Below are 26,919 nucleotides of genomic sequence, written 5' to 3' on the forward strand. Positions count from 1 at the left end.
ACAGACCTTAGTAATTAGCCAATTATTACTGCCTACTTTCTATATTAATATAGTGTATTTATCACACTAAAGGATGAAAAGGAAATGTCACTGCGCCGTATATTGTATGAGTGTGTGTTGTTGACATGCTGTCACTCTCACTGTGGGATTATTCTGAGTTTCGTTTGTCTCTGTTGTCCGGCCTCATCCTGTCTTGATCACCCTGTCAACATGACCACTGCCGCCCTCAGAATAACTGAGGCTATATGTAGCCTCGGTTAATCCTTAAGTCCAGCACTGCCGCCCGTCAGTGAAAGTCCTGCGCTGAGACTGAGATGAGCTTCATGTCCAGACAACATGCAGATTTACCACCACAGCCCTGAACACAGGACATGTCCACTGGGTGAGGAAACAATTCATCCTGTATTTTATTTTATATTATTTATATTTTATCTGCATTTTATTGTGTGTGATATGCTGAAGAGGGTTCTAGTGAGCACTGAAGGGTTTTATCTTCTTCTTTTTTTTTTTTTTTTTTGCATTAATCTCATCTTTTTTTACTTTTTTAATAGCATTCATTTTTAAAAGTGCAAATTGTATTGTGTTCAAATATTATCGATATGTTTCTGTTTGGTCCATATAGCTCCAGTTATTTGGTGCATTAGTTTAAAAGTTAGTTCTGTTACCCATGTAAGTACAGGGCAGTTTCAAGGAGGGCTGAATTTGACTTTTGCCCATTCTTAACTTGTGTCCCTCCATTAAATTGTGATTTTCACTGTTGAGCAGCTGTAGTTGGAAGTATTTTTATTATTCACTGTCTCATTAGCTATCACTGTACCGACCAGAGGTGACTGCTCACTGGCTTTGATCTTGAGCAGTTTTGTGCCAAGACTGCAAAGACTCATCGGAGAGTTAATGTTCATGTTAAAGCTGCAGTCATGTTGTGTTTAGACGGCATGACTGCACCTTCCCCAGGTCTCATTATGCAGCAGGAGAACACCTGTGTGCCTGTTCAGTGTCTTTAAGACAAAGTTGTGGTTCTTATAACACGTTAAAGGACAAATACCACAAGTTATTGTGGCACTTTCTGTCGTGGTTGCAGATTCTTGCTATTGCTGAGTTCTGTTTCCTGTTTGGATATTTTTTGTTATTCCTTCTTGTGTTTCTAGTGTCCCACTGTTTCCTTGTCTTTTGCTCCCTCTGTCTTGTCTCACAGTGGTAGTTTCTCCTCCTCGTGCGTCATCTGTACCGTAACTCATCACCTTCCTCTTCCCACTGATTACCTAATTTTTTTCACCTGTGACTTGTCTTCTCCTGTCTGCGTGTCCTCCTTTGTGTTTGCCCTCTCTGTCTTAATTGTCTTGTTGTGTAATCAGTCCCCTGTGTATAATTAGTCATGTCTTTTCCTCTGTTCTTTGTAAACACGTCCTGTTGTTTCTCATTATCTGGATTTCTTAATCTGTTTAAGTTCTGTTCATTTTCTTGTGCCCAGTTTAGTTTTACAAATTTGGACTTTTGAACCTGGATTTTTGCATTTGTTTTTTTATTTACCCCCCACTGCCTCTGCATCATGCACTGTAGCTCCAGCTTCACCATCACTTCATGTGACACTTTAATATCAAATTATTTATATTTTGGCAGTGGTGCAGTGGGTAGGTGCTCGTCTTGCAGCCAGAGGGTTGCTGGTTCAAGCCCCTGTCCCTGCGCTGCATTGTGTCCTTGGGCAAGACACTTAAACCACATTGCTTAACGGTAACGCCGGTCTCTGGCTGTGTGACTGCAGATGCTCGTCTCTGGATGAGTGATCTGGAACGATCATTTTGTTGTGTGCACAATGACAATGAGTTGAATCTAATCTAATCAACTGTTATGCAATAGAATAACAGCAACATTGGTGGGTTTCTTCTTTATTCCACAAATTATTCTTCTGAAAACTGAAAAAATTCTGAAGGAAGGCATCCTCCTGTTTTTGAGAAAGGTCACATAAATCATATTAGGAACACCTGTGCAATATACTGAAATCCATTACTGCAAAATTCAAATGTAAGATGCGTCTTTACCTTTTATGTTAACAAATACAAAGAAACAGTTATAGCTACAGTTATAGCATCACCCCAAGGTTGCAGCCATAATCCCAAACAAAGCTGGTAAACCTGCTCCTTTCATTTCTGTCTTAATGAGGGGTGACATTGCACTTCAACACCACAGCTGTAGGTGCACTGGCACTTGCTGTGGTCACAACCAGCAGTGGTCTATTATTGTATACTGAGATATTAATATTGTATTAAGATGCAGCAGAACCTTTTTTCATCAATCAGAGATAATGCAAACATTAACCTTGCTGTCTATCTGCGGGCCCCCAAATTATGGCTCATGGTAATCTTGGAGCCCATGCGGCTCCTTTGTGCAACATTTTTGACAGAGGTTATGCTGTAGTATCTTCCTAACTTCCAGCCAGCCAGTGACTTGAACTCATACAGTATGGTGTAAAGGCTGATAACGTGAGAGGCAGCATCTAAAATGCACTGCTTCCAAAGCTATCCCCATCTCTGAAGTCTCTTCATGTCTCTGTTTCTGCTTCCAATTGTCAGCACAGTGATGACTCCTCTGGCCCTTCAACAAAATATCTCTGGGACGTTGAGCTGCGAGTGAGTCAGAATCAACCGCCATGAGTGCTGACACTGTTTGCAGGCCAGAGCTGGAATCGGAGAACAACGTCGAGCTTGCTGACTTGGTGGCAGCCATGAACGTAGCCGGCAACCGTTTAACCCCTCCTAATGGCTACAGGTCGGGTGGTCCGAGGACCACCAGCACCAACAGAGTTCGCCTCTCAGACAGGAAGATGTCTCTGCAGGAGAGAGGGAGTCGCATGGCCCGACAGCCAACCATCGAGACCAAACGCGTATCAATCACTGATGTTAATGTGAGGGATCTGGCTGATTTTTACATAATTTTATATTTTACTTATGAGATAATGAAATTCTACTTTTAATATATACAGGACTGTATCCAGCTGAACCAGTATAAACTGAAAGAAGAGATTGGAAAGGTAAATAATAAATATGATGCAGTACATACCCCGGTAATTCAGAAGTGATGGAATATGATTTTTAAAGCTGTGTAACTTTGCTGTTTCACCCCAGGGTTCATATGGAGTAGTGAAAATGGCTTATGATGAAGATTCTGAAGAGTACTATGTAAGTTAAAATGATTAAACCGCACTGAGGTGTTTACATGTCAGTTTGTCTTTATTATCACATTTTGGTTTGTCTAATTCATTTAGGCAATGAAAGTAGTTTCAAAGAAGAAGCTGATGAGGCAGTGTGGATTTTTGCGTGAGTGAAAAAAACATTCATATCCTTGCTTTTTTTTTTACTGTGGTCTTTGTGGTGATGTGTATGTATGTATGTGTACTTCCAGGCCGCCTGCCTACCTCAGGGTCAAAGTCACAGCAAGATCCGTTCCCTAAAGCCGCGTTTCCTCTGGAGAGTGTGTACAAGGAGATCGCCATCCTCAAGAAACTGGACCATCACAATGTTGTCAAACTGGTGGAGGTTGGTACGAAAACTCCTGAAATCTCACTGCAAGATTAACTGAGAACATGATTATTGTGCAGTTAAAACAAAAAAAAAGAACACAACTAAACCCAACAAACATTTATTAAACTACTCTTTCCAGTAGAAAAGCTAGCCTTTGACCAGGAAACGTGTTGCATTCAGTGACAAAAACATGCTAAAAATGTGAGTTAATAAACAGCAGCATACAACATGGAGGCCAGCGATAATATTATGGTGATAACTTACTCAAGTAATGCTGGAGTAAGGCCAGATTTAGACTTCTGTGCTGGGTCTTTGCGGGCTTACGTTTGTGACCTATGTAAGTGGCTGATGTTGTTGGCGGGATTTTTGCTTGTGCAAGATGTATTGTGTGTGTTAATTACTGTGTAGTTGTGTCCCAGTGTTTTACATGCAGTTCTGGCCAACAGAAACAAATAAAACACTGTGTCTTCAATCTATGTCCTATCATCTGTTATCTGACCCAGCATTATATGTTTATTGTGTTTTTCTTTTACACTAAAGACAAAAGGCAACATTAGATAGTGTTGGTGGGTGGTTTAAGCCCCATTACAATGGAAAATGTTCCCACTAATACACATTAATATCCGTCTTTTGTTTTTAGTTCTCCCACTGAGTTGACTCTGTAGTAATCACTGATATTTATTCTTTCTAGCAGTGATGAAAACTTTGACAGCTGTGCAACCTTTGAAGTTGTCCCCTCTGTTGGCAACTTCAACCGTTTAACAATGGACCAAAAAAATAAAAATACTAACATCTGGCTTTTGTTTTCAGTTGGGTGCAATTGTCATTCATTCTGCAGGAGTGACTGGTGTAAGTTCCAGCTCCAATATGCAGTGATGGAAACACCTCATGACTCATCACTTGAATCTTTGTAGAGCCTGTAACATAACCTATGTGAGACACCGTTGCCAGCATTCATCCTTGTGTGTGGTGTTAATTACCTTGTGGTCATGTCCTGGTGTTTTATGTGGTGCCAGCCACACTAGAAACAAATTAAAACCTCAGACGTTTTCCCTCATGGGTCCTCACTCTTTGTTGCACACATTCTTTAGCTTTTTTCTTTTTCCAGAGGCAAACATATTTGTCCCTCGTGGTTTTCCACTTCTTTGTTCAGTCCCTTACATCCATTCAAATAGTTCTGGCAATGTCCCTCCAGGGATTTGCGGACATATGCAAGTCCTTATATTGTTGCTGTGATTATTATTCCTTATATTGAGGCAATGTTGTTATTTTCTCACTGATTAATTTAAAAACTGCAGCAAAAAAAGTATCTGGAAATGTACAGGAGGGTTTGACAGCACTGATGAGGCCAATCACAAGTCAACACGACATGTAGTTACATTTCCAGAGAGATGCAAGTCAGGTTAAGTTACGGGATTTCAGAGAGGTTTGCATTTATGAAGTACCTATTGTGTAGATTTAACACGGGAGTATAAATCCGCTGTCAGCCACCGCATGGGGCCAGCACTGTTGCCTCATAGCAAGACGGTCATGGGTTCAAACCCAGGTAGGGATCATCTGTGTGGAGTTTGCATGTTCACCCTGATCATCCAGGACACTCTTGCAAAAGAGATGAATCTTTTTTGTTAAGATTTTCACTTCCTGGATAAAATAAATTAAAAAAAAAAAAAAAACTCCACACATTTCCACTCAAACATTCATAAGTCTGTGTTTGAAGAAACCTAAAAATAACCAGCCAATGTAACGATGTCACCGGCCTCCATGCTGCTTCCTTCTGTTTACAGTGTGTTTGTGATGTCCCATATGACACAATAGGAAAATAGGAAATTTCTCCACTGGCAATGGGAAACGAGCCAATCACTGTGTTCTTTATCTACTGGTTACAATCAATCAGCGCACAAAATCATAAAAGTACAGTAAACATTATTGCAACTGTACAAATAAATAACTTATACAAGACACCTCAGTTACTGTGTCTTGCAGGTGCTTGATGACCCCGATGAAGATGGACTTCACATGGGTATGAAATAATTAGTTTAGTTTGCATTAACATTGTTTAAAATACGAAGTCCAAACATCTTTAAAACCTGATTATTTGTCCCCAAGCCTTCGAACTGATGACAAAAGGGTATGCTGTTGTGCATTCGTGTATTCTGTCAACTTCTAAATGGAGATCCTTTGGAGTTGGGGATGCATCAGTATTTAATGTACGTTTCTGCCTTTCTGCTCCTCTCGTGTTGATCAGACCGGTGATTGAGGTGCCTACAGACAACCCTTTAACAGAGGAACAGGCTCGTTTTTACTTCAGAGATGTCGTGCTTGGAATAGAGTACTGTAAGTTCACAGATTTTATGACAGATTTTTATCACCTGATTTTACATATTTTCTGAATTGCATTCACTGCATTCACATTCGTGCACCTTGAGGCTGGCACGGGTGGACACGTGTTTACAGTTTGTTTCCATCTGAAATTAAGCCCAAATTACCTCTCCCCATCACAACCAAACATTTCAAAATGATTAACAACTTCTAACTGCAAATGTGTCACCATGGGTTTTAACAGTATCAACTTGAAGTTCTTTATACTTTGGAAGTGTGGAAACCAGGATAGGTGAAATATGAATAGCTGGGCTCAGCAGCTTAGATTTAGAGTGAAAAGCTCGGTCATGCAGAAGGTGCTCAGAGTCGCTGCTCCTTTGCATTAAAAGGAACCCGTTGGGGTGGTTCAAGCATCACTCCCAGCACCTCATAGGTAAGGGGTTCCAGGGTGCCCTTCCAATTGGGAGGGCACCCTGGAGAGGTTATTTCTCTTGACTAGCTTGGGAACAATTCAGTATCCTCCTGGAAAAGTTGGAGGACGTGTTTGAGGAAGGGAAGTTTGGGCATTTCTGCTTAGACAACTGCCCTCGTGATCCCGGTCAGTAGGTGTACTGCAAAACTAAAATCATTAATGAATTATTCAAAGAAAATGAGCCTTTCAGTGACCAGTGCTTTTATAGAGCCGGTGTCTTCTTCACTTTACCCATTAATGTTTAGCCATTAATTATGATTCTGTGATAATTACAGGAGAAGGTGTTAAATGCTTTAAGGTTTCCATAATCAGATGGTAATAGTTCAGAGCTGATATTTTGTAGCTGATTAACATTAAATCTATATTTTTTTTGTCCAGTGCACTACCAAAAGATCATTCACAGAGACATTAAACCATCCAACCTGCTGCTGGGGGATGATGGCCACGTCAAAATAGCAGACTTCGGTGTGAGCAAAGAGTTTGAGGGCACAGACGCCCTTCTGTCAAACACAGCAGGGACGCCGGCCTTCATGGCTCCCGAGACGATGACCGAACACGAGCAGAGCTTCAGCGGGAAGGTGAAACAAGGCTTCTTCCCCCCGCTGGTCACCAGTAATTTACATATTTCAGGCAGGCAAGCAGAAAGGGTGGAGGGAGAAGCAACAGCTTATTTGTGCTACCCCCTATACGTGATATAATGTCAACCACAAAAAATAACAACGCAACAGAAAACAGTATTTCATAGGTACATTAATTTCAAATAAATCATATATCTACCTATTTTTTTAAACAAATAATATACATATGCTTTGACTCACCATATCAGGCTGTGTTATATGTGAGAAATTATCAAGAAATGATGCCTGCTGAGAGCCTTAAAATGATGACACATCCCGATAATTTGTGTTTGTTTTCCAGGCATTAGACGTGTGGGCGATGGGAGTCACGCTGTACTGCTTTGTCTTTGGGAAGGTAAGCATGTTCACAGCGTGATGCATGTACAGTGACGTGGCTATATGTGATTTATTTGAACATTTTGATCCTTTTACTCTATTTTTCCTGCTTTAGTGCCCTTTTTATGATGAATACATAGTTTCTCTACACAACAAGATAAAGAACAAACCTGTGGAGTTTCCAGAGACGTAAGCAAACTGTAGACAGAGCTCAGATTTGTGTACCTGCTGTTTGTACAGTAGATACATAAATCTACAAATTAGTAGTACCAGTATGGGTTCAGACAAGTAATGGAAGCAAATCATTTATTTATTTTTTATGGATAATTAAATCTCTTATAAACTTGTGCTCAAAATAGTGACATTAGGTCGAAGATGATTTGATATTATATTCTTCATCAGTAACTTCATGTCATGTGCAAACGTTCCTAAACATGTTTATTTCCCATTTTTATCTGAGTGTGTTTTTTAACAGGCCATTAATAACTAAAGAACTGGAGGAGCTGATTGAAAGGATGCTGGATAAAAACCCTGAAACAAGAATCACCATCCCAGAAATTAAGGTTGAGAATCTATTACATCTACATCCTGTGATTGCACAAATAACATCATTTATAATTAATTTTGTTTTTGTTTCTGTTTTTCTTTAAACACGTGCGGTGCCGATGCAGCTCCATCCGTGGGTGACGGAGAACGGCACAAATCCTCTCCCTCTGGAGGAGGAACACTGCACGGTGGTGGAGGTCACTGAGGAGGAGGTGCAGAACAGCATCAAACTCATCCCCAGCCTCTCCACTGTGGTGAGTGGCACACGTCACACTTTCTCTGGCCTCTGATTATTCATGCAAAGACCACGGTGGTACGACTGAATTAGTTCAGTCTTTCATTTTATAAATTCTTTGCACTTTTATTCTCTACCTGAGCACTCAAAGCTTTTTTAACAGGATGTCTCATTCACCCGCATATTCGTACAAGCACTTTTTTCTACATCTATTCATACATATTCACACTCCAATGTATGCAATCGGAGCAACTCGGGGTTCAGTATCTTGCCCAAGGATATTTTGGCATGCAGACAGGAGCAGCCAGAGATCCAACCACCAATCTTCTGCTAAGTACATGACCTCATGGGCTCAGTCAGTGCACCCCAACCTCTTAAATGGGGTAGCATATGTAGTCCAAGAAGCAGTCAGGAGGTGTGAAAAATCAGAAATAAAAGCAAACAAAAGCACTTGAAAATGGATGAAAATATATGATCTTAATGTGCTCAGACCTCCTGCTTCCATAAACATGCATTTGGAGACATAATGCATAATTATATATGTACTAAAGCACAAGCTGCAAGATTTTCTGGGGAGGCCAGTGCCATCCCAGGCTCCCCCATTTAGCCCCGTCCCTGCCACTCATTTCTCTTTAACTCTTCAACTTTTGAATTTCAGGACTTTAAACATAGTTCACAACTTGTGGATGTGATGGAATAAAAGAAATTGGGATAATTTTATCAATTTTTTCATTATATGACAGTATTAAAAACTCAGATCGGCAGCTCAACAGTTTACCAAAAATGTAAATTAACCTCCTAAGATCTATATTTGGGGACATCATGTTTTGGCTTTGCTGCACTTTATACTTCATTGTGCTCAATAATGTTTTATACTTTGTTAAGCCATGTTGACTTTGTGGTGTTATGCTGTAAAATATGCCCATTGTCTCCATCTAAGGACATTTTTGTTTTTACAAAAGTATGTAAAAGCCATGTAACATAATACAACTCCCTGAATACATACCAGGTGCAACTAATCACAGATATTTAGGAGAAATCAAAAATGCATTGCAAACAGGAGCTCAGGTCTCAGGAGGCTAAACAGGAATTCACTGATACTCTCTCTGATGGCCCTCAGATTCTTGTGAAGTCCATGCTGAGGAAGCGGTCTTTCAGTAATCCCTTTGAGTGTCAGGGCAGACGGGCAGAGAGGTCCATGTCTGCCCCTGGAGGTCTTCTTACGTAAGTAGCCTACTCTGCAAATCCCGCCTGCGCCGCTCTGCCAGACTGCCAGCTCTGCGATTAGGCCTCTAACAAAGCAAAGCAGCGAGCAGATGCTTGGATAAAAATAGATCAGTTCATATGTAGAGTCTCTTTCACATATTACATGCAGGAGATCTACGAGTATACAGAGAGCATTAATCTTCAAATACTGAGTAGCTCTTGCCCTGCATTTGTTGTGTCCTTAAATGAGCAGCAGGCAGATAAACGCATTTGTCCTCTCCTGATAAACTAAGCGGGAGCCCCTGTGGCAGCAGTAGCGGCTGCGCTGCTTTTGTTTTCCATTAACTGTCTGTGGGGGGGCACAGCTAATTACACCTCCATGTGAAGCCATGTGAAGCTACACGCTCCTCCTCCACACTTACCCAGCCACCAGCAGTACGACAGCAAAGCGCTGCAGTCTCCCACCCAGTGAAATATGTGGACTCCGTCTGACACATGTGATAAGTAAATGCTAAAATCTTCCTATGATTTGAGCTGATAATGGCAGCGCTGAAGCTCCTTTTGAGTGCATGAAAGAATAAAATTAGAGATATAAATATTTCACACTCTAAAGGGTATTAATTGACGCTCCAGCCGGCTTAAAGAAGATCAAAACTTTTTAGATTGATCTTCTTGGAGGGATGACGTAGTGCGGCGCTGTGATCCAGCCTGAGCCAGGTTCAGCCTGAAACAGATGAAAAAATATATTAAAAGAGCAAATTTATTTTGCTTAGTTTATTACATGTATTTTATTTTGACTGCTTGTTCTCTCAAATGTTTATCAGTCACTGGAAAAAAATAGCCAAAGATCTGCTTCGCTGCTGTAAACAAAAAGTGATGAAAAAACATTTAAAATACAGAAATATTTAAAGTATGCTGAAGCTTCACAAATGATTTTTTCACATAATGATTTCACTTTATTTGCATATAACCACAAGATGAAGACTTTTTTCTGCAGAGAGCTTGTTAAATATGAAGCTCCCGCCAGCAGCAGGAGCAGCTTACCTCACTCCACTCAACCTCTGGATGACAGCGCCTCTAAAGCTCACAAATTAACTTTTAATTTTTAAACTTTCTACAAACACTACAACGTAAAAACAATAATTTGTGATTTTGTGGTTTTCAGCTTTACGCACAAACCCAACAACAAAAAAAGTTGTAGCCTTAGATTAAGGTCAGCAGTCCTTTCCCCCCCAAAATTTGTGTTTGTCATGAACTGCATTACAAGCTATAAATCCTGGCCTCTTATATCACATTTCCTTCTTACAGAGGTTCTTGGGGCTTACTGGGGTCTTCGTCTCACCTTCATCCTTCCTTGAGGTAAATTTTTAAGCATTTAGGCCGAGCTCAGATGCTTCATACTTAGTGCAGCTCATCACTTGTTTGTTCAACCTTAAGAGGATTTAGGAAGAACAAGACAACACAAATCTCTCAGCAATGAGCTGTACCAAAAATAAAAGGACGCATGCCGTTGTTGATGGCTGCTTTGTGTTGGCGTTCCTCACTCTTGTGTCCTCTTGAGGTCGATGCAGTGGGGGGAAAAAAGTGATGAGCTGTGCTGTGAGGGACAATGTACGCCACGACATTTCTAGTCTAGCGTTTCCCCTCCTCCCTCCTCTTCCTCACATGCAGTCTCACATAGTGTGCTGCACCTTCAACGACATGACTGAGCTTTTGCTGCCTGCAGGAAAGTCAGCAGAGAGGGGAGCAGAGAAGGAGAGTTGGAGGACTTGTATGAAGATGAAGCATTCACAGAGAGTGCTGATTAAACTGGCTCACGTGGATTTAAAAATGCAGGCTCTATGCAGAAAAGTATGTTTTGTACCTTTCTTCACGTCTTTTTCTCTTTTTCTTTTTTGCTTCATTTTTTTCTCATTTTAGAGACGATTGTGGTGATTTTGTGATTTACTGGATGTTAAAAATATAGATTTGCAGTGCATTAAAAATACATAAAAGATTAGATTTTCTTCCATCCAGGCTTGAAAATGTAAATAAACTCCATGAAGAAGATATTTTTAAATTTTCATACAGCTGTTGAAGAAAATAAAAGATGTGATATCTAAACAATGATTGAATGACGTTTCTGTGTAAACGCCCCGTTACACATATAGTTTTGTTAAATATAAAACACTAGATGGCAGCCTTGAGAAAACCTATTACCTCATTATGAGTTTTATTTTAATGTTTCTACGAGGTCGGCAGCAATTACTATCAATACCAGTTAAAATTGTGCAGGAATCCATACATACATGCACACTCCTTCATTACCGCCATTTCTAATGATTCTGAACATCAGTTGCCCTTCACACTTTTGACCAATAGAGGGGAGCATTGCGCAGCAATTATAGAAGCTCAAACTCAATAATCCACCCTGCTGAAGTGCCCTTAAGCTATAGACAATTTAGCACCATGGACACTGCTCTAACAATCGGTTGCAGAACTATGTCACCATTACAGCAGTTTGAAAACATCCTTCTTAAATTTTATACAGTTATATGAGTGCTGGACTGGACATAATAAAATAATTATTTTGAGGTCTTTTTAAAATCTGCTGTAATTTCCTCATTTTTTCTTTGCAGGAGTAAAAAAAAAATGTGATATACATTTTTATTTTAGCTTGAGAAAATGTTATTATAGCCAGACGCTACATAAATTATTACTTACAATTACATCAAACAACAGGACTTTTAGATTAATAAGATTAATAATATTACTGATCCTTCTGTTTGTGATTCTATTGAAAGTCCTTTTGTAAAGAGCTGGTTTGCCACTGTTAAGATGTTTTATCCAGAGTGTATTATATCACAACACTCCTCTCTTCTCTCCCTTGTTCGCGCAGCAAAAATAGATTTTTCAGTAGTGAGGATGAGGCGTGATGCTGCAAAATTTAAAATCCCTGAGCAAGAGTGCCACTGCCCATCACCATCACAGCTTCAGTCACAGCACAGCATCCTGATCAGCACAGATTTCAGATTCATCGCACTGAGCTGGCTTTAGAGAGGTGGGCTTCACTAAGGTACAGGTGGGCTGAAGGTTTTTCTAGGGGTGCGTGTAGTAGGTGGAACAATATCTCTGATGGTCTGAACAGCCGAATATGGAAAAGATACAATGGCAACAAGTAAAGAGTAAAGAAAAATCAATTAGATTATAGTTGGTACAGTGTGACTGTGATGGAGAAAAATCTACAGAGCTCACATTATTAAAGGAGCTTTAGACAGAGGTGTGGTGCTGGAGTACCAGAGCACAGCAGCATGCATGGGTTCGCTGAGTTGTTGCTTGTTTCTAAGGCGACATAACCACATGATGAGATGTTAGACTGACTCTATCAATAGATTATGAAGTCATCTGTCTCTCTCAACTTCATCTCTGCCTTTCTGACCGTATTCATCAGACAATGCGTACTCCTCATATCTCTCGTTTCTCTCTCTAATACTCTGCTGTGGTAGAATAACTGAATTAGTGACCAGGTTTCAAAGGATGAATGTCAGAGCTCATAGCCTCCTAAGATCTTGTGTCCTCTGCGGTGGTCACAAGAAAAGTTAAATCCTCCTTCGCTCTCAGAAGGATAGATCTTGTAAAATGTTTTTTTTTTCAAATAAAAATGATTTCCTACAAGATGTTCCTGCAACTGTTCCTCAAAAAGCCTATTTATGTCCACCGATGAGCTAGAAGACTTTTATTTTGAAACAGATAGCAGTATAATGCGGGAAGTTTAAAAGAGCAGGGCAAATCTGACCAACAATTACACTTATGAAACAGAAGGCAAAGGCAAAGACCTGTCATGTTCAGCAGCTGACGTAAATAAAGGTTGTGCACTTTAAGCTGGAAGACAGCATTTTTCAATCATTAGTTTTTTCCACTTTAGATTTTCAAATAAAACAAAAATACTTTGCTGGCTGCAGCTTGGAGCTTTTAAGGTGTGGTGACTTATTGCTCTTACGCAGTGCATGAGCTCACACTGTGCATCAATCAACACACCTTGAATATCAGTATAACAGTTTATCATTATGTGTGAAAAAGGCTTTATTTCAGCTGGATTATGCTTAATCAAAGTATTCTATATTTGTCACTTGCAGAATAAGTGGTACAGTTTAATATACAACATTGCAAATAGGAGTTAAATCTTAAAGAATAACAAAGAGAAATTATCACAGCTAAAGTTATTTACACTTCCCCCCTCCTTTTTTAAATTAATACATCTACTTTAATGCTCTAAAATCTTGTCTTAGTAACTATAACAGTTGAATCTCAACTCATAACCAAAAGAAAGATAGGCTGGATTAATCCTGTTAATCGTATTGCTTACTTGTAGCCCAAATGTACATTGAGCATTACTATAAAATATATAGTGCACTAAAATTATCCCATGATGCCTTGCAGTAATGTCCAACTAGTGAAAGGCAGACTGGCAAGAGAAACTCAAGCAGAATTTAATCTACTCAAACAATTTGTGTTAATTTGGAACAATATGCTCCTTATAATGTGTATCATTCATAAAAATGTATGGTGCTATTTCTCTTTGTTTAGCTGACATTGCTCTGTCATATTATGTGCAACATGAGTGATATAAATCATGGCACAGAGAAAGTAATACCAGTATCCATCCATCCATCCATCCATTCTCTTCCGCTTATCCGGGGCCGGGTCGCGGGGGCAGGAGCCTAAGCAAAGAAGCCCAGGCTTCCCTCTCCCCAGCCACCTCCTCCAGCTCATCCGGAGGGACCCCAAGGCGTTCCCAGGCCAGCCGAGAGATATAATCCCTCCAGCGTGTCCTGGGTCTACCACGGGGCCTCTTCCCGGTGGGACATGCCCGGAACACCTCACCTAAGAGGTGGCCAGGAGGCATCCTAATCAGATGCCCGAGCCACCTCAACTGGCTCCTTTCGATGTGGAGGAGCAGCGGCTCTACTCTGAGCCCCTCCCGGATGGCCGCACTCCTCACCTTATCTCTAAGGGAGAGGCCAGCCACCCTTCGAAGGAAACTCATTTCTGCGTCTTGTATTCGCGATCTTATTCTTTCGGTCACTACCCAAAGCTCGTGGCCATAGGTGAGGGTAGGAACGTAGATCGACCGGTAAATCGAGAGCTTCGCTTTTACACTAAGCTCTCTCTTCACCACGACAGACCGGTGCAGCGTCCGCATCACTGCAGAAGCAGCCCCGATCCGTCTGTCGATCTCCCGCTCCCTTCTCCCATCACTCGTGAACAAGACCCCGAGATACTTGAACTCCTCCACATGGGGTAAGAACTCGTTCCTGAGCCGGAGAGAGCACTCCACCTTTTTCCGGCTGAGGACCATGGCCTCAGACTTAGAGGTGCTGATTCTCATGCCGGCCGCTTCACACTCGGCTGTGAACCGTTCCACTGCGAGCTGGAGGCCCCCCCCGATGAAGCCAACAGGACCGCATCATCCGCAAAAAGCAGAGATGAGACTCTGAGGCCACCGAGGAAGAAGCCTTCCGCCACCTGGCTACGCCTAGAAATTCTGTCCATAAAAATTATGAACAGAATCGGTGACAAAGGGCAGCCCTGACGGAGTCCAACACCCACAGGAAACGAATCCGACTTATTACCGGCTATACGGACCAAGCTCTCACTGTGGTTGTACAAGGACTGAATGGCCCGCAACAACGGGCCAGACACCCCATACTCCCGCAGGACCTCCCAAAGGACACCCCGAGGGATGCGGTCTAATGCCTTCTCCAAGTCCACAAAGCACATGTAGACTGGTTGGGCAAACTCCCATGCACACTCGAATATCCTTGAGAGGATAAAGAGCTGGTCCAGCGTTCCGCGACCAGGTCGAAAACCGCATTGTTCCTCCTGGATCCGAGGTTCGACTACCAGTAGTGTCCAAAAATGTTTTGTTAATTTGCTGATGAGCACAGCCATGTAAAAAAGAAAGCTTGCACAGCATTCTGTGCAGTCCTATGAAAAACAAAAAAAACTAAGTAAACCCTTACTGCTTCTAGAAGATTTAAAAAGGTATGCAGCAGCCAGGTGCTGGTGAGGACTCAAATAGGCAGAGTCGTTTTCAGTGATTTATTTACAGTGCTTGAATCAACAAGGGTGCTGGTGGGAAAAGGGGTGGCTGCCTGGGCTCTCCTCTTTTGCTCATCCACTCTCAGGTATGCATTTCAAGGTCCCAGGTACTAGGCAGAGAGGAAACAGAATGTCAACAGACGTCCACAGGGAAATAACAAGACACTTGACTCTTACAGCTACTGACTGGGAGGTAAGCAACAATCCGGTGTTGAGGGCAGGTCTTCCTCCACTTAAATAGGCCAGATGATTACCCAAACCATAATCAGCTGCTGAACCCGGTCCAGGTGTCCTAGCAGCTGAGGTGGAGGACTGCCTCTAAAGCACAGGAAAGGTTAAACACATGACAAGAATGGGGAAGGCCAGCGGGGGTCCATGACAAATACAGCTGATTAACTGATCATCTCCATAAAAGCAGAAATTTGGGCAGTTTGCTGGTCTGGTTAACACAAAGCCATGATCTTGGCATCTAAGAGCTACATTTCAGATTCTACAGGCTTCAGTTAGCAGGTTAAATGTTAAAGTTCATGATAGCACAACCAGGAAAAAAAGACTGAAGAAGTATGGATTGTTTGAAAGGGCTGCCAGGAGAATGCCTCTTCTCTCTAAAAAGAACATGTCAGCATTGTCAGGCTTTGACTTGCAAAGCTGCATGCATGTGAACAAACCACAAGACTTCTGGAACAATGCCCTTTGGACAGATAAGACCAAAGTGTTTGGCCATATTGCACAACACACAGAGGCTAATAAAGCCACACATAAACTGCTGCTTAAAGTGGTTCTCCAAGCGAATGAATCATAGGGTGTACTTAGTTTTTTACAGGATTGCATAAAGTCCCGTGGACACTTTTTTTTTTTACATGACTGGAACTCCCTAAATACATGATTGAGAGTGGACACTGACTACATGATCTTTCATGAAACCATTGTTTACAGTAAATACCTAGCTGGCTAGCAGAGCTAAGCTTACCCAGGAATGGGTAGTGTTGGGAAGGTTATGTCTGAAGTATAATAGAAGTGATAGAAGTGATGGAAGAACTGATAGGCGTTCTTGTCCAACATGATCATCTAACTTGACACTGTCAGCTGGTTGCAGACATGGCAGACTTGAGGTTGGTGCCTGCACATAGATTTGTCTGGAAGACAAGGGATGAGGTACAAATCCAACCAAAGGAACCACTTAAAGCACAATTAAGCCTAGACAGCAACTTGCAAGTCCAGATCATCAGAAATGGTTTCAGTGGAAAGTTGGCTGCCAAGAAGCCACTCTTAAGGAACAGGGAGAAAGGGCTGAGGTACGTCAAATTACACAAGAACTAGACTGAAAGCTGGTGGCAGCAGGTATTATGGAGTGATGAATCCAAATTTGAAATTTCTGGTTTGACCCTCATCAGGATGTATGGAGGAGGTCAGAAGAGAGGTAACAGAGAGCATTTACAGCCATCTCGAGCTACCATGCAATACCATCTGGAAAGGATCTCATCTACAATGGCTTCATTTTTCAGTATGATAATGATCCCAAACACACTAATAATATGGATGGAGAAGAACAAAAAAATATATATATATTTGTATCTCTAATTATGCTTAAACATGTTTGCAACTAAGGTTTCATACTATATAAACAAACAATAGATAAGTCTAAAATCATAATGCAGATGAGAGAACACCTGGTAGATTTGTTCAATGCTAGCTAGCCTTGCTTAGAGAACAGCTGTAGTTGTCATTTCAGTGTTAGAGGCAAAACTTTGTATGATTTCTGTGGGTATGCAGGGTAGCTAGAGAAACAAGATTAGATTTTTATTGTAGTTTGTGTTATTTTGTGTTGTCCAGTTATAAAATGTAACCTTACAGTTTCCATCCACTCATCATGGGCATGAATTTCATTTTTGGTCAGAACCCTCTCAGTCCACGGTGATATAAAACTCTCTTCACTGTGCACAGTGATGCTGGTGTTCCAACATTTTCCAGTTCATGGCAGGCTTGAGCCTTGGTAGTTCCTGGATTATTCCTAAACAATTTCCCCTCATTTGCGAGTGACTTTTTGGATCTTCTTCCAGACTTCAGCAAAGTGGTGACAGATCCAAATAACCTGTACTTATGTAAAAGTGTTTGAACTTGGAACCTGCAGTTGTTTAGAAATGGCTCCAAGAGACCTTTCCAACTTGTGGCAAAGCTACATTTTTCCTTCTTAGATCTTCACTGAGTTCCTCAGACTTTCCAATTGTTCAGCGTATTGGTCAATCCAATGAATGCTGTCAAACAAATCCTAGAAAATACCAGTTGTACCCAATCACGCTTACTAACAGGAAGTTAACAGGCCTTGGCCTTGTCAAGTTATTGAAAGATTTAAGTGAGTGTATGTATATATGTGAGCCTGTATGTATATTTTGACCCTGTGTGGATTAGAGAAATCCAAAATAAATTCAAACTTGTGCACCCAATTCTTGTTTTTTAAAGTCATTAAAGATGTAAGCTGTACAATCATTCCACTCTGGAAAAAGAACAGTTCAAAGGAATCATTAAAACCCCCAAATTACCATGACCTTCATGCCCATGATGACTGCGCGTAAACATCTGACCACAACTGTATAATCTTCATGTCAGGTCAGTATACAAGGCATAAAATTAATGTTTTACAAATGCTCTTTTGTTACTAAGAGCCTTTAATCTAAAAAGAGCAATTAATTTCTGTAGTTACTGCCTTCAGTGCAGAAACTGCAGATTATATTCTATGTCCGGGGTGGACTGTATCCTGCAATACAGCTCACGCATGAAACAGAAAGGGTTAGGATGTGAAATACAGCAGAGAGCCAGACCCCAGGTTACAGCTTCTGCTTTAGCTTCCCTGTAAATAAAAACAAGTCTTCAGCCCCTGCGAGCTAAAATGGTTCATTTGTATTCCTGCAGTCAGCCCATTTTTCTGCTTGCTGCACTTATGTGAAGACCAAAGAGGAGTGTTTCTGAGCAAAGATTTCTGTGGAAACTGTTGCCATGCAACGGCACAATACTGCTTTCATACAGAGTAGTAACTTCACTGTATAACTGCTCTTTTCCTCAGTTCACACTGCCTGAGTAATAATGCATGTGATCTATTCTATTCTATTCTATTCTATTCTATTCTATTCTATTCTATTCTGTTCTATTCTATTCTATTCTTCCTGATTCAAAGTGTAACAGAGTCTTTATTTTGGGGCTTGTAACTGTGCTGTCATTGTTTCATGGCTGGTCAAGGGAAACTTTTCTTCGGCGTCTGCTTCCACACCCAGACGCCTTTCAGTTTCCACATTCAGAGCCAGCTACGTTTCAGCCTCAGAAACACCAACCCTCACTGTTAATCTTCTATTGCTATCACTACACCACGCTTCACCCCTTCAGACCCAGCCGGCTCCATGTGACCGGCCCCTCTCTGCCTGTTATTCACCACAACTGACCCCACTGCCCCGCTGTCAGTGGAACTGTACCTCCCCTGGAGGTTACGCTGTGAAGGAGGGGGTTTTCCTCTTCTTTTCTGCACTCGGGGAATCCCCCGAGCCCACATACATCCTGACTCACTGCCTCAGACACCAGGCAGACCCTCAAACATTGTAAGGCATAATTTGTCAAGTGTTTGGCACCTGAAGGGCTAATTGTAAAGAAAACAGTCCTGAGTAGAAACTGAATACAGACACCTCAGAAAAAAAGTTGTTCTTAAAAAAAAAATCAAAATTACATAATAGAATACAGAAGGGAAGAGACTTTACAAAATGTGCTCCTTGAAGGACACGTGGTGAATATGCCATGAATACCAAAACAATTAGAGGTTCCTACTCCTCACTCCTGAGTGCCTTGAGTCTTTTTCTCTCCCTGCAGGGCAACAGTGAGCAGTGCTTAACTTTTAATTAACCAGGAAGTGAAACTCTTGAGACCAAGAAGAGAAGAATGTCTTTTGTCTTGGGCCATGGAGGTGGCATTAACCCAGTATGGTTTTTATCAGTGGCTTTGTCCACATCAGGCCAATAAATAAATAAGAAAACAAACAAACAAAACAAACACTGATTAGGATTAAAACAAATATTTAATTAGTGATCTCATTCACGAGGAAACAAGCTAAGGTTAGCCAGACAGCTCATGTCTGGCTAAGTCATGTCAAGCTCATGTCAGCTTGAGGCGACTGTTTGTTGTGACTTGGCGCTATATAAATAAAATTGAAATTGAATTGAATGTCTTGAAGGGCCTAGAGGCCAGTCAGTGGCAAGAACTGGGTGCTAGGAAAAAATGTGCAATTTCCAGCTGGTTGCTGGAGGTTCCTGGCAATTTCAAACTGGTCGCAAAGCCACACCAAAAACCTCCTTGCAATTGCTTCGGTCACTAGCGGGTTGCTGTGCTCAGTGTCTTCCACTGAAGACACTTTTCTGCAAATGCTTGCAAGCCCCTTTAGCAAACTGTAGTAACAGTGTGAAAAGTGTGGTCCAGTCTCTAGACCTGTGTGAATGGGCCTTTAGCAATCGATTTTACCGTGACTAGCAGTGACCGTCTGTGATCAGCTTGCAACTGGTCGGGGAATACAAATTTTTCCCGCATGACTTGTGGTTTCGAGGTTGCTGACCTGTCTCTAGCCTGTATGACTGGGTCTTAATTGCTCGCCAATTAATAAGTGTGTGGAAATCCAGTTGTAAAGCCTGCCAGATTATATAACCAGCAAAGATGACCCATGATGCTATATCAAGCATTGTTAATTTAGGCCAACAATACATGATTTAACTGTACAAATCAAAGGTGTATAACTAACAATTTATTTATGTTTGTCTATAAAGCTGATGTCACAATAGGCTGATGCTGGCATTTAGCCAGCTAGCTGTGACTTACAGCTGCAGAGGATGCACATAGCACTGTAGCATCACCACTTGGTCAACACTGTTACCAGTTTACTTATCCTCAGTTTTACAATAAAAATGCTGGTCTCATAGTTGCCATAGGCCTACAACATACATGACTTACAGTACAAATAAGAGCACAACGTAACAATGCAGGACAGTTTTGTGTGCGCATTAACACCATTATTTGGCCAAACCCCTGTGAAAGGATCCTAATACACTTTAAGACTACAAGTGTAACTACAATATAATAACTACAGTTTTATGCAGATTATGTAGAGAATCATTAATAGTTTAATTCTCAGTATTAAAGAGGAATTTGTTCCTACAACTATGAACAAAAACTTAAAAGAAAATCTTTCCTGACTTGGTCTGTCAGTCACCTCCTCAGACTTGAGTTGACTTGAAGGATCTTTTGCTATGCCGCTATCCACCTGTTAAGTGCTGATCAAGCAGGTGCCGTTCATCTAATGTCCATTTGATGCCAGTAACTGTGTGGCCAACTAAGATTTGGTCATGGACTATAATCTTGTGATTTTCTGGTAGCAAATAAATCAAGCCAATAACATATTAATAACATCTCATGCTGTTATCTCAGACTCTGAAGGGGTTGTTTTTTCTGACTGAACACTCAGAAATGCTGTATCTCACTGACTGGCCTTCAACCGCCCTTTTATTAAAAACAATGAAAACTCTCACTGTACCACTAGAACTGCTAAGTTGATAACTGGATAAACATGAAGCCTTGATTGTAACACCTGAAAGAACAGCTAGACTGTTGCTGTTTTAGGGTTGACAGGGTTTTTTTGCGTTGGCAAACTGAAGGCCCATTTGGGCCAGAAATGGCTTTTACAGCAGGTAAAGTAATTCTTAATTAAATGTACACTACATAGACAAATGTATTGGGTCACACCTCTTAACTATTGAATTCAAGTGTTTCATTCAGTCCCATTGCTGCAGGTACATAAAAATCAAGCACCTATGCATGAAATGTGCCTTTACAAACATTTGTGAAAGAATGAGTCATTCCAAAGACCTCGAGCTCTGAATTTGAGCGTGATACTGTAATAGGATACTACCGTTGCAACAAGTCAGTTCATGAAATTTCTTCCTTCCTAGATATTCAACAATCAGCTGTAAGTGTTATTGTTGCAAAGTGGAAGTGCTCTGTAACCAGGAAGTGGCAAACCACGTAAAGTTACAGAGCATGGTCGGCAATCACTGAGACACATACTGCATAAAAGTCACCAATGCTCTGCTGATTCAAGAACCGCAGAGTTCCAAACCTCCTCTAACATCAGCACAAAAAACTGTGGGCCAGGAGCTTCATGGCATGGGTTTCCAAGGTTGAGCAGCTCCTGCAGGTTTAATGCATAGGTGCCCCCAGTGTTGTAGCCAAGACCACCCAACCTGAGACCGAGACAAGCCCAAGACTTTTAGCATCCAAGACCGAGTCGAGACCAAGACCGATCTCAAGTACTACAACACTAGGGGGCCCAGTATTTTTGTCCATGTAATGTATTTTATCAGCTTTTATTTTGACTTCTCAAAAATGTTCTCTGCTTACACAATAAACAAAACAGACACCAGCCAGCGCTGCTTTCATGAAGATTTCAATTGCTTTCAGTTTAGCAGCACTGACTGATCTAGTTGAGATAAGGCAAACTGAAGGTTTTCTCAAGTCCTAAACAGGCGTCCACACAGGAATCAGCTACCAGCGACGTGGCGACCAGAGTCCATAGAAAGTCAGTGATATTTAGCGACTTCAATCAAAGACAGGCAAAATAACCTCTGCCGCTGCAAAGTGAGCGAGTCCCAAGTTAAATGTTTCTTAACTTTGATGCGATTGAATCAACTACCACTGACAAGCTGCTAAACACATTAGAGGGTTGGTTAAGCAACAGGACGCTGGAATGTCCACTAGCAACAAAGCATCACGTGACGAATCACTTCCTGTGCAGATGCCCCTTAATGTCTTTTCAATCCTTTTCCACCTTATTTGTCTCCTCCATCAGCATTTCTTTATGCCACAGTTCCAGCACACCGTTTCACCAGCCCAAGAAAGTTACCAAGTCTAAATGTTACTGGGAAAACAAAAGCAGCCATTGAAGTTATAACCCTACCCTTTGCAGCTGAAGACATAAAAATTTAAAGCTTAAATTATGACGTATGAGCAAATTGTTATCTTAATGGTGTTCTTTAAATTGAAGGGCTTGAGCAAAAATGCAGACAGCAAATGACAAGAGAAAGAGGGGGTGGGATTAATTTTACAAACTGTTATTGATTACACAGCTCTTTGTAGTTTGAAATAATCACTCGGTCATAAAAAAGCATCTTTAGGCAAATAATAAAAAAAAAGTCCAGACAGCATACTGCTGTGTGCTGCGGACAGATGGAGAGATGCAATGTATCCTGGAATGTTTTGGGACGAGTGCTCCCTAAAATAGTCGCTTAAAACCTTCAGCCGAACGCTGTGGCACATTTCGATAAATAATACAGATTCTAAATGTTAGCCTGAATAATTCATTTTGCAGCAGCCATGCATAACAGCTGTCTCTGTGCCCAAAAGAGTCTGCAGCCTTCTGTGTCTTATCATAACTTAATGGTGCTAGAAAACATAATAACACAGTGGAATGAACTTCGAGAAAACAGATCAGAGTCGACCGTTTGTATAATCTGTGTTATTTCCAAGCCATTTTTGTGTTTGCTCAGTTGGTGGTAAAACTGATGAATCAGGCGCTTTTAACCACAGATATGAACTCTTACCACTCAAACAGAGGCGGATAGTCTCTACAGTGGAGGGGCTGTCACATTGATGTCTCTGGTCTACTCACTGTCTATTCACAGGCTGCAGTGAGGCCTATTTATAGATCTGTCTCTGTTCTCTGCTTCTACATCAGTCGCCTCTTTCTCTCTATCTCTCTTTTCTCCCTCCTTTGCTACCTTTAATGGGTTGGTATTTCAGGAGCTGTACAGCTATTATCTTCTTTGCATCTTTGAGATGCAGATCACGCTGAGTCGGATCATAAACTTTTCAAAATCTGACATGTCGGTGCGGTGAGCTGCTCAGAAATATATTCTCACTGTGGCTGCCATTGGTGCCAGAGGAGCGTGATTTAATTCAGTTTTAATCTACAGTTTTGTTTATTGGTCGTGGGTTCAGAGGTTACAGTTCCGGTCCTTCAGTCATAAGTCTTGGTCTTTTGCCTGTTCTTTTAGGGAACATCTCAAGGTTTGATTACATGCGTGTCGGGTTGTTTGTTAGCATGCTGCTGCCGGTTCACAGAGCTGCCACTTTTGTCCCACATCCCTCAGATGAGCCATGAAAGCCTTGGGGATTTGGCTGATGATGAATGGGCCAACAATGACTGGAGAAATGTGGACTACAGGAGGTTAACTGCCTGTTACTGCAGGAATATGTAGACGGCAGAAAATGCTGCACTCAGTGTGGAAATCAATAGACTGCAAGCAAGCTTAGACCTTGGGATGACCTTTTGACTAAAGTCACTGACTGACAGATATGAGGACTCGGATAACAGAATGTTAATACAGTAGCTCTGTGATCCTAACATCTACAAGCTGCCATACCCAGAGAGACAGTGCGCATGTTTAGGAGACATATTTTTTGACTACGTTTAATATCTCAGATTAGGATTTCCTACCCAGCACTTAGCACAATACTTCTAATAACTGCTGAATTAGTTCACAGTAAACCACAAATGACTGCTCGTAAACCAGAAGGTTTCATCCTCTGGGGACTTTGAATAACCAAATGCATACATTTCATAGCAAACCATCCAGCATTCATTTATTTACCCATCCAAAATGGTGGATGAAGTGATAATGTCACTTGTGTAAGTATGGCTAGAAACATTTTTTTCCTGATGTTTAAAAAAAGTGTAATAAAACCTTGAAGCTGTTACAGCCTGAGCTAAGATGAACTGGGCCTTCCTGTGAGTAAGAAAACCTGCCTATGAATCCTATTCATATTTTAACTACACTAGTACCTAGTACTAGTACAAATAGGTCGCATATATTAGTAAAGTCCATCTAAAAGTACATCTTGGCACTTGTCAGCCCCCACAAACCCGTTTAGGCAGGTATTTTTTGTAGCATGATATAAATGAACTTTAATTTCAATCATTATGAGGACATAAAAACCTGAACTGCCAGTCAAATTTGATAAAAACAGCTTCAAAAGTTTGCTGACTTTTTGGGTCTGTTAAAGTGTTGAAATTAGCAGAGCAAAGGTTAACAGTCAGTGGCTGGCTGCAGCAGCATGTGTCAGTACACAGATCGATCAAAGCGGCCACGCCTCAAACTTTAAGCTTAATAATCTCCAATGGAAGAGGTAAAAAAAAAAAAAAGAACATTCATCACAAATACAGTTGCTGTACCCGGCTGTGAACTTGTTTTTAATGCTGGTTAGTTGGTGATTTTAACACGGGTGTCTATGGGGACTGACTCACTTTTAAAGCCAACAGCCACTCCAAGAACTGCCATTTGTCAGCCCCTGTTGTTCCCATTAAGCAGTCTTACTATAATACACCAAATCGCTGCCTGTCTGTGTGTGTGTGTTTGTTTGTCCACCAACTCCTGCTACACATTCACGAATTAAGCAACCAAACTTGACACACAGGTAAATCTTAGGCCCCTGAAGGTTCTTATCAATATCAGACATCATGATGTCATCCCGTTCTGTGGCAACCTCCTAGCACAGGCTAAAGACTTTTTTCTTTAGCATTAATGTACCTTCAACATCCTATAAAAGCAGTGCTTTTATTTCATGACAGTAACATCTAAGTTACATCCACATTACATTATGCATTATGCATGATATATTATGACACCATTGGATTGCCTGGCAACCTCCTAGCAATGGGCTAAAATGACCTGTCTTTAGCACTTAAGTACCTATAACACCTTACAAGCAGGCCAAACACTACTGTAGCATGAGCAGCAGTGTACTTACTAATAACCAAAGTACTGGAGATGCTGGGACTGCAGGAGGATTTTATTATTTTAAGATAGAACTAGTCAAAGTGTTTCACTGTGTGGCTCTTCATTTGCTTGAAAGACATGAGTGATACCAGTCTCCTTATCTAAATCTCAGCGAATAAGGATATTTATAAAAAATAAAATAAAATAATTAATTCAGTGTGTGTACTTTTATTTCCCCTTCTACGTGTCACACATGTAATCTAAAAAGTGCAGGAATGTGTACGCAACTATTTCTCTACAAACATGAAAGCACTCGTGGAATTCAAAGAGGACAAAAATAACCTGCCTCTATCATCTTCACCACAAGCCTGACTTCCAATGTTTTATTTTTAATCCATCATTAAAGGAACACATTTTTTTATATCACCAGGAGCTTCTCAAGAAATCTAATTGTGGCCGTCCACTGATGATAACAAGCTAGTGGATTTAAAAGGCATCTCGATGGCATAACTATGTCTCGATGATACCTAACTGCATCGTCATCCCGGCCTCCCATCAGGGAAATGATGCTTCCTGTAATGACAGGGCAGTTATTGTAAATGTGGAAGTTAAGCACAGCTGCACAGATTTCTGTTTCCTGTACGTATGGTCTTTATAGCCTCATTTAATAAGTTAAATAAACAATTTAAATATACAGATTTATATATGTAAATAGTGTGAATTATGTTATTCTATGATAAATAACAACTGAGTTTTGTTCAGATTTGGAAGAATTTGCCATGAAAGGTACTAAATTGAATTTTTGACTGCTGGAAAGCCAATTACATGTCCATCAGAAGGTGTTTGAGGATGTATAATGTCAGCAGCATTTACCAACAACCGTGACGCCACTGTCCCTGAAAGTGTGGCAGTGCATTGAAGCACCAGCTTGAAGATAGGTTGGTGCTGAATCCTAATGCCTCCTGTGCGCTCTGAGCTTTCATTTTTACAGGATGCAATAGGTGCTGGGCTGATAGTGGGATACTTATTATAGCCCTAGCAACAAGAATGGGATTGGTGGCTGCAGAGAGTAAGCCTGTCAGCTATTGGCTGGTGAGTAGGACCTTTCAAAGCAGAGAATTTCATCTCATGAAAGGTTCAGTGCAGCAAGCTGCAGCGAGAGGCTGCAGTCTGAGGGTGGGCGAGCCAGCAGCTTTATCAGCGACATTAATCAGCGTAAGGGTCGACTCTCAGGTTGAAACACACAGATATGCATAATTAGTCAGATAAATTCAACCCTTGTGTGTCAAAATAAAAGGCTTTAAACAACCACTGTTGTGGGGATTCTCAATATTGTCTGACATGAGATGCAGGATTTTGTTTTATTGCTCTGCTGTGGTCATAAAACCTGTTGTCTTTTCAAGAAATATTCTTTGATCTATGCCCTAATTTAGTTAATGATTAGCAAAGCGGCCTGAAAAAGAGCCTCATCTAAGACATACTGCAGTAAGCTGTGTGTGCTGGAAGCATCTCTGCACTGCAGCTAATATGGACTCCATCTCATAAGTCCAGCACATGGAACAGCACAGGTACATACAGTACAGGCATACTCACCCAGTTATCCATGCAAACACTCGCACATACCAGGCACACAGCAGTTATGTGACCCACAAAAGGTTACATAAGGTCAAACTGACTTCCTGTATCAATGTGTGGGCAGAAAATGTTGAGTAACAGAATGAAAAGGAATGAGTTGTGGTGTTTGGGTTTTTTTGGCATGAGTGCAACAGACAGAAATAAAAATATAGAATAA

At 41.1% G+C, this 26,919-nt stretch overlaps 1 protein-coding gene across 6 annotated transcripts; it reads left to right on the forward strand.

Annotated features, from left to right (window-relative positions):
• Positions 1–238: 238 nt before the first annotated feature.
• LOC115790021 (calcium/calmodulin-dependent protein kinase kinase 1-like) lies at positions 239–11,355 on the forward strand. Of its 6 annotated transcripts, XM_030743662.1 has the most exons (18): positions 239–382; positions 2,571–2,902; positions 2,981–3,028; positions 3,123–3,176; positions 3,263–3,314; positions 3,400–3,533; positions 5,502–5,538; positions 5,625–5,646; positions 5,764–5,852; positions 6,688–6,887; positions 7,228–7,281; positions 7,378–7,451; positions 7,738–7,825; positions 7,934–8,062; positions 9,164–9,267; positions 10,558–10,608; positions 10,976–11,081; positions 11,128–11,355. In XM_030743662.1, exons 2-17 carry the CDS (start codon positions 2,648–2,650, stop codon positions 11,055–11,057), a joined length of 1,473 nt encoding a protein of 490 aa, XP_030599522.1. In that variant the 5' UTR covers positions 239–382; positions 2,571–2,647; the 3' UTR covers positions 11,058–11,081; positions 11,128–11,355. The 6 variants fall into 6 exon arrangements, with proteins under 6 accessions (XP_030599522.1, XP_030599521.1, XP_030599526.1 ...); XM_030743661.1 differs by having other exon boundaries at positions 10,976–11,355; XM_030743663.1 differs by lacking the exon at positions 11,128–11,355 and having other exon boundaries at positions 260–382; positions 2,576–2,902; positions 10,976–11,057.
• The last annotated feature ends 15,564 nt before the right edge of the window (positions 11,356–26,919 follow it).

This window comes from Archocentrus centrarchus, chromosome 13, assembly GCF_007364275.1.
Source record: "Archocentrus centrarchus isolate MPI-CPG fArcCen1 chromosome 13, fArcCen1, whole genome shotgun sequence".
NCBI lineage: Eukaryota > Metazoa > Chordata > Actinopteri > Cichliformes > Cichlidae > Archocentrus > Archocentrus centrarchus.

Coding starts and splice junctions, on each gene's coding strand:
- LOC115790021 (XM_030743661.1), top strand. CDS start 2,648: ATGAGTGCTGACACTGTTTGCAGGCCAGAGCTGGAATCGGAGAACAAC. Junction 3,029..3,122: donor TGAAAGAAGAGATTGGAAAG/GTAAATAATAAA, acceptor GTTTCACCCCAG/GGTTCATATGGAGTAGTGAA. Junction 8,063..9,163: donor TCCCCAGCCTCTCCACTGTG/GTGAGTGGCACA, acceptor GATGGCCCTCAG/ATTCTTGTGAAGTCCATGCT.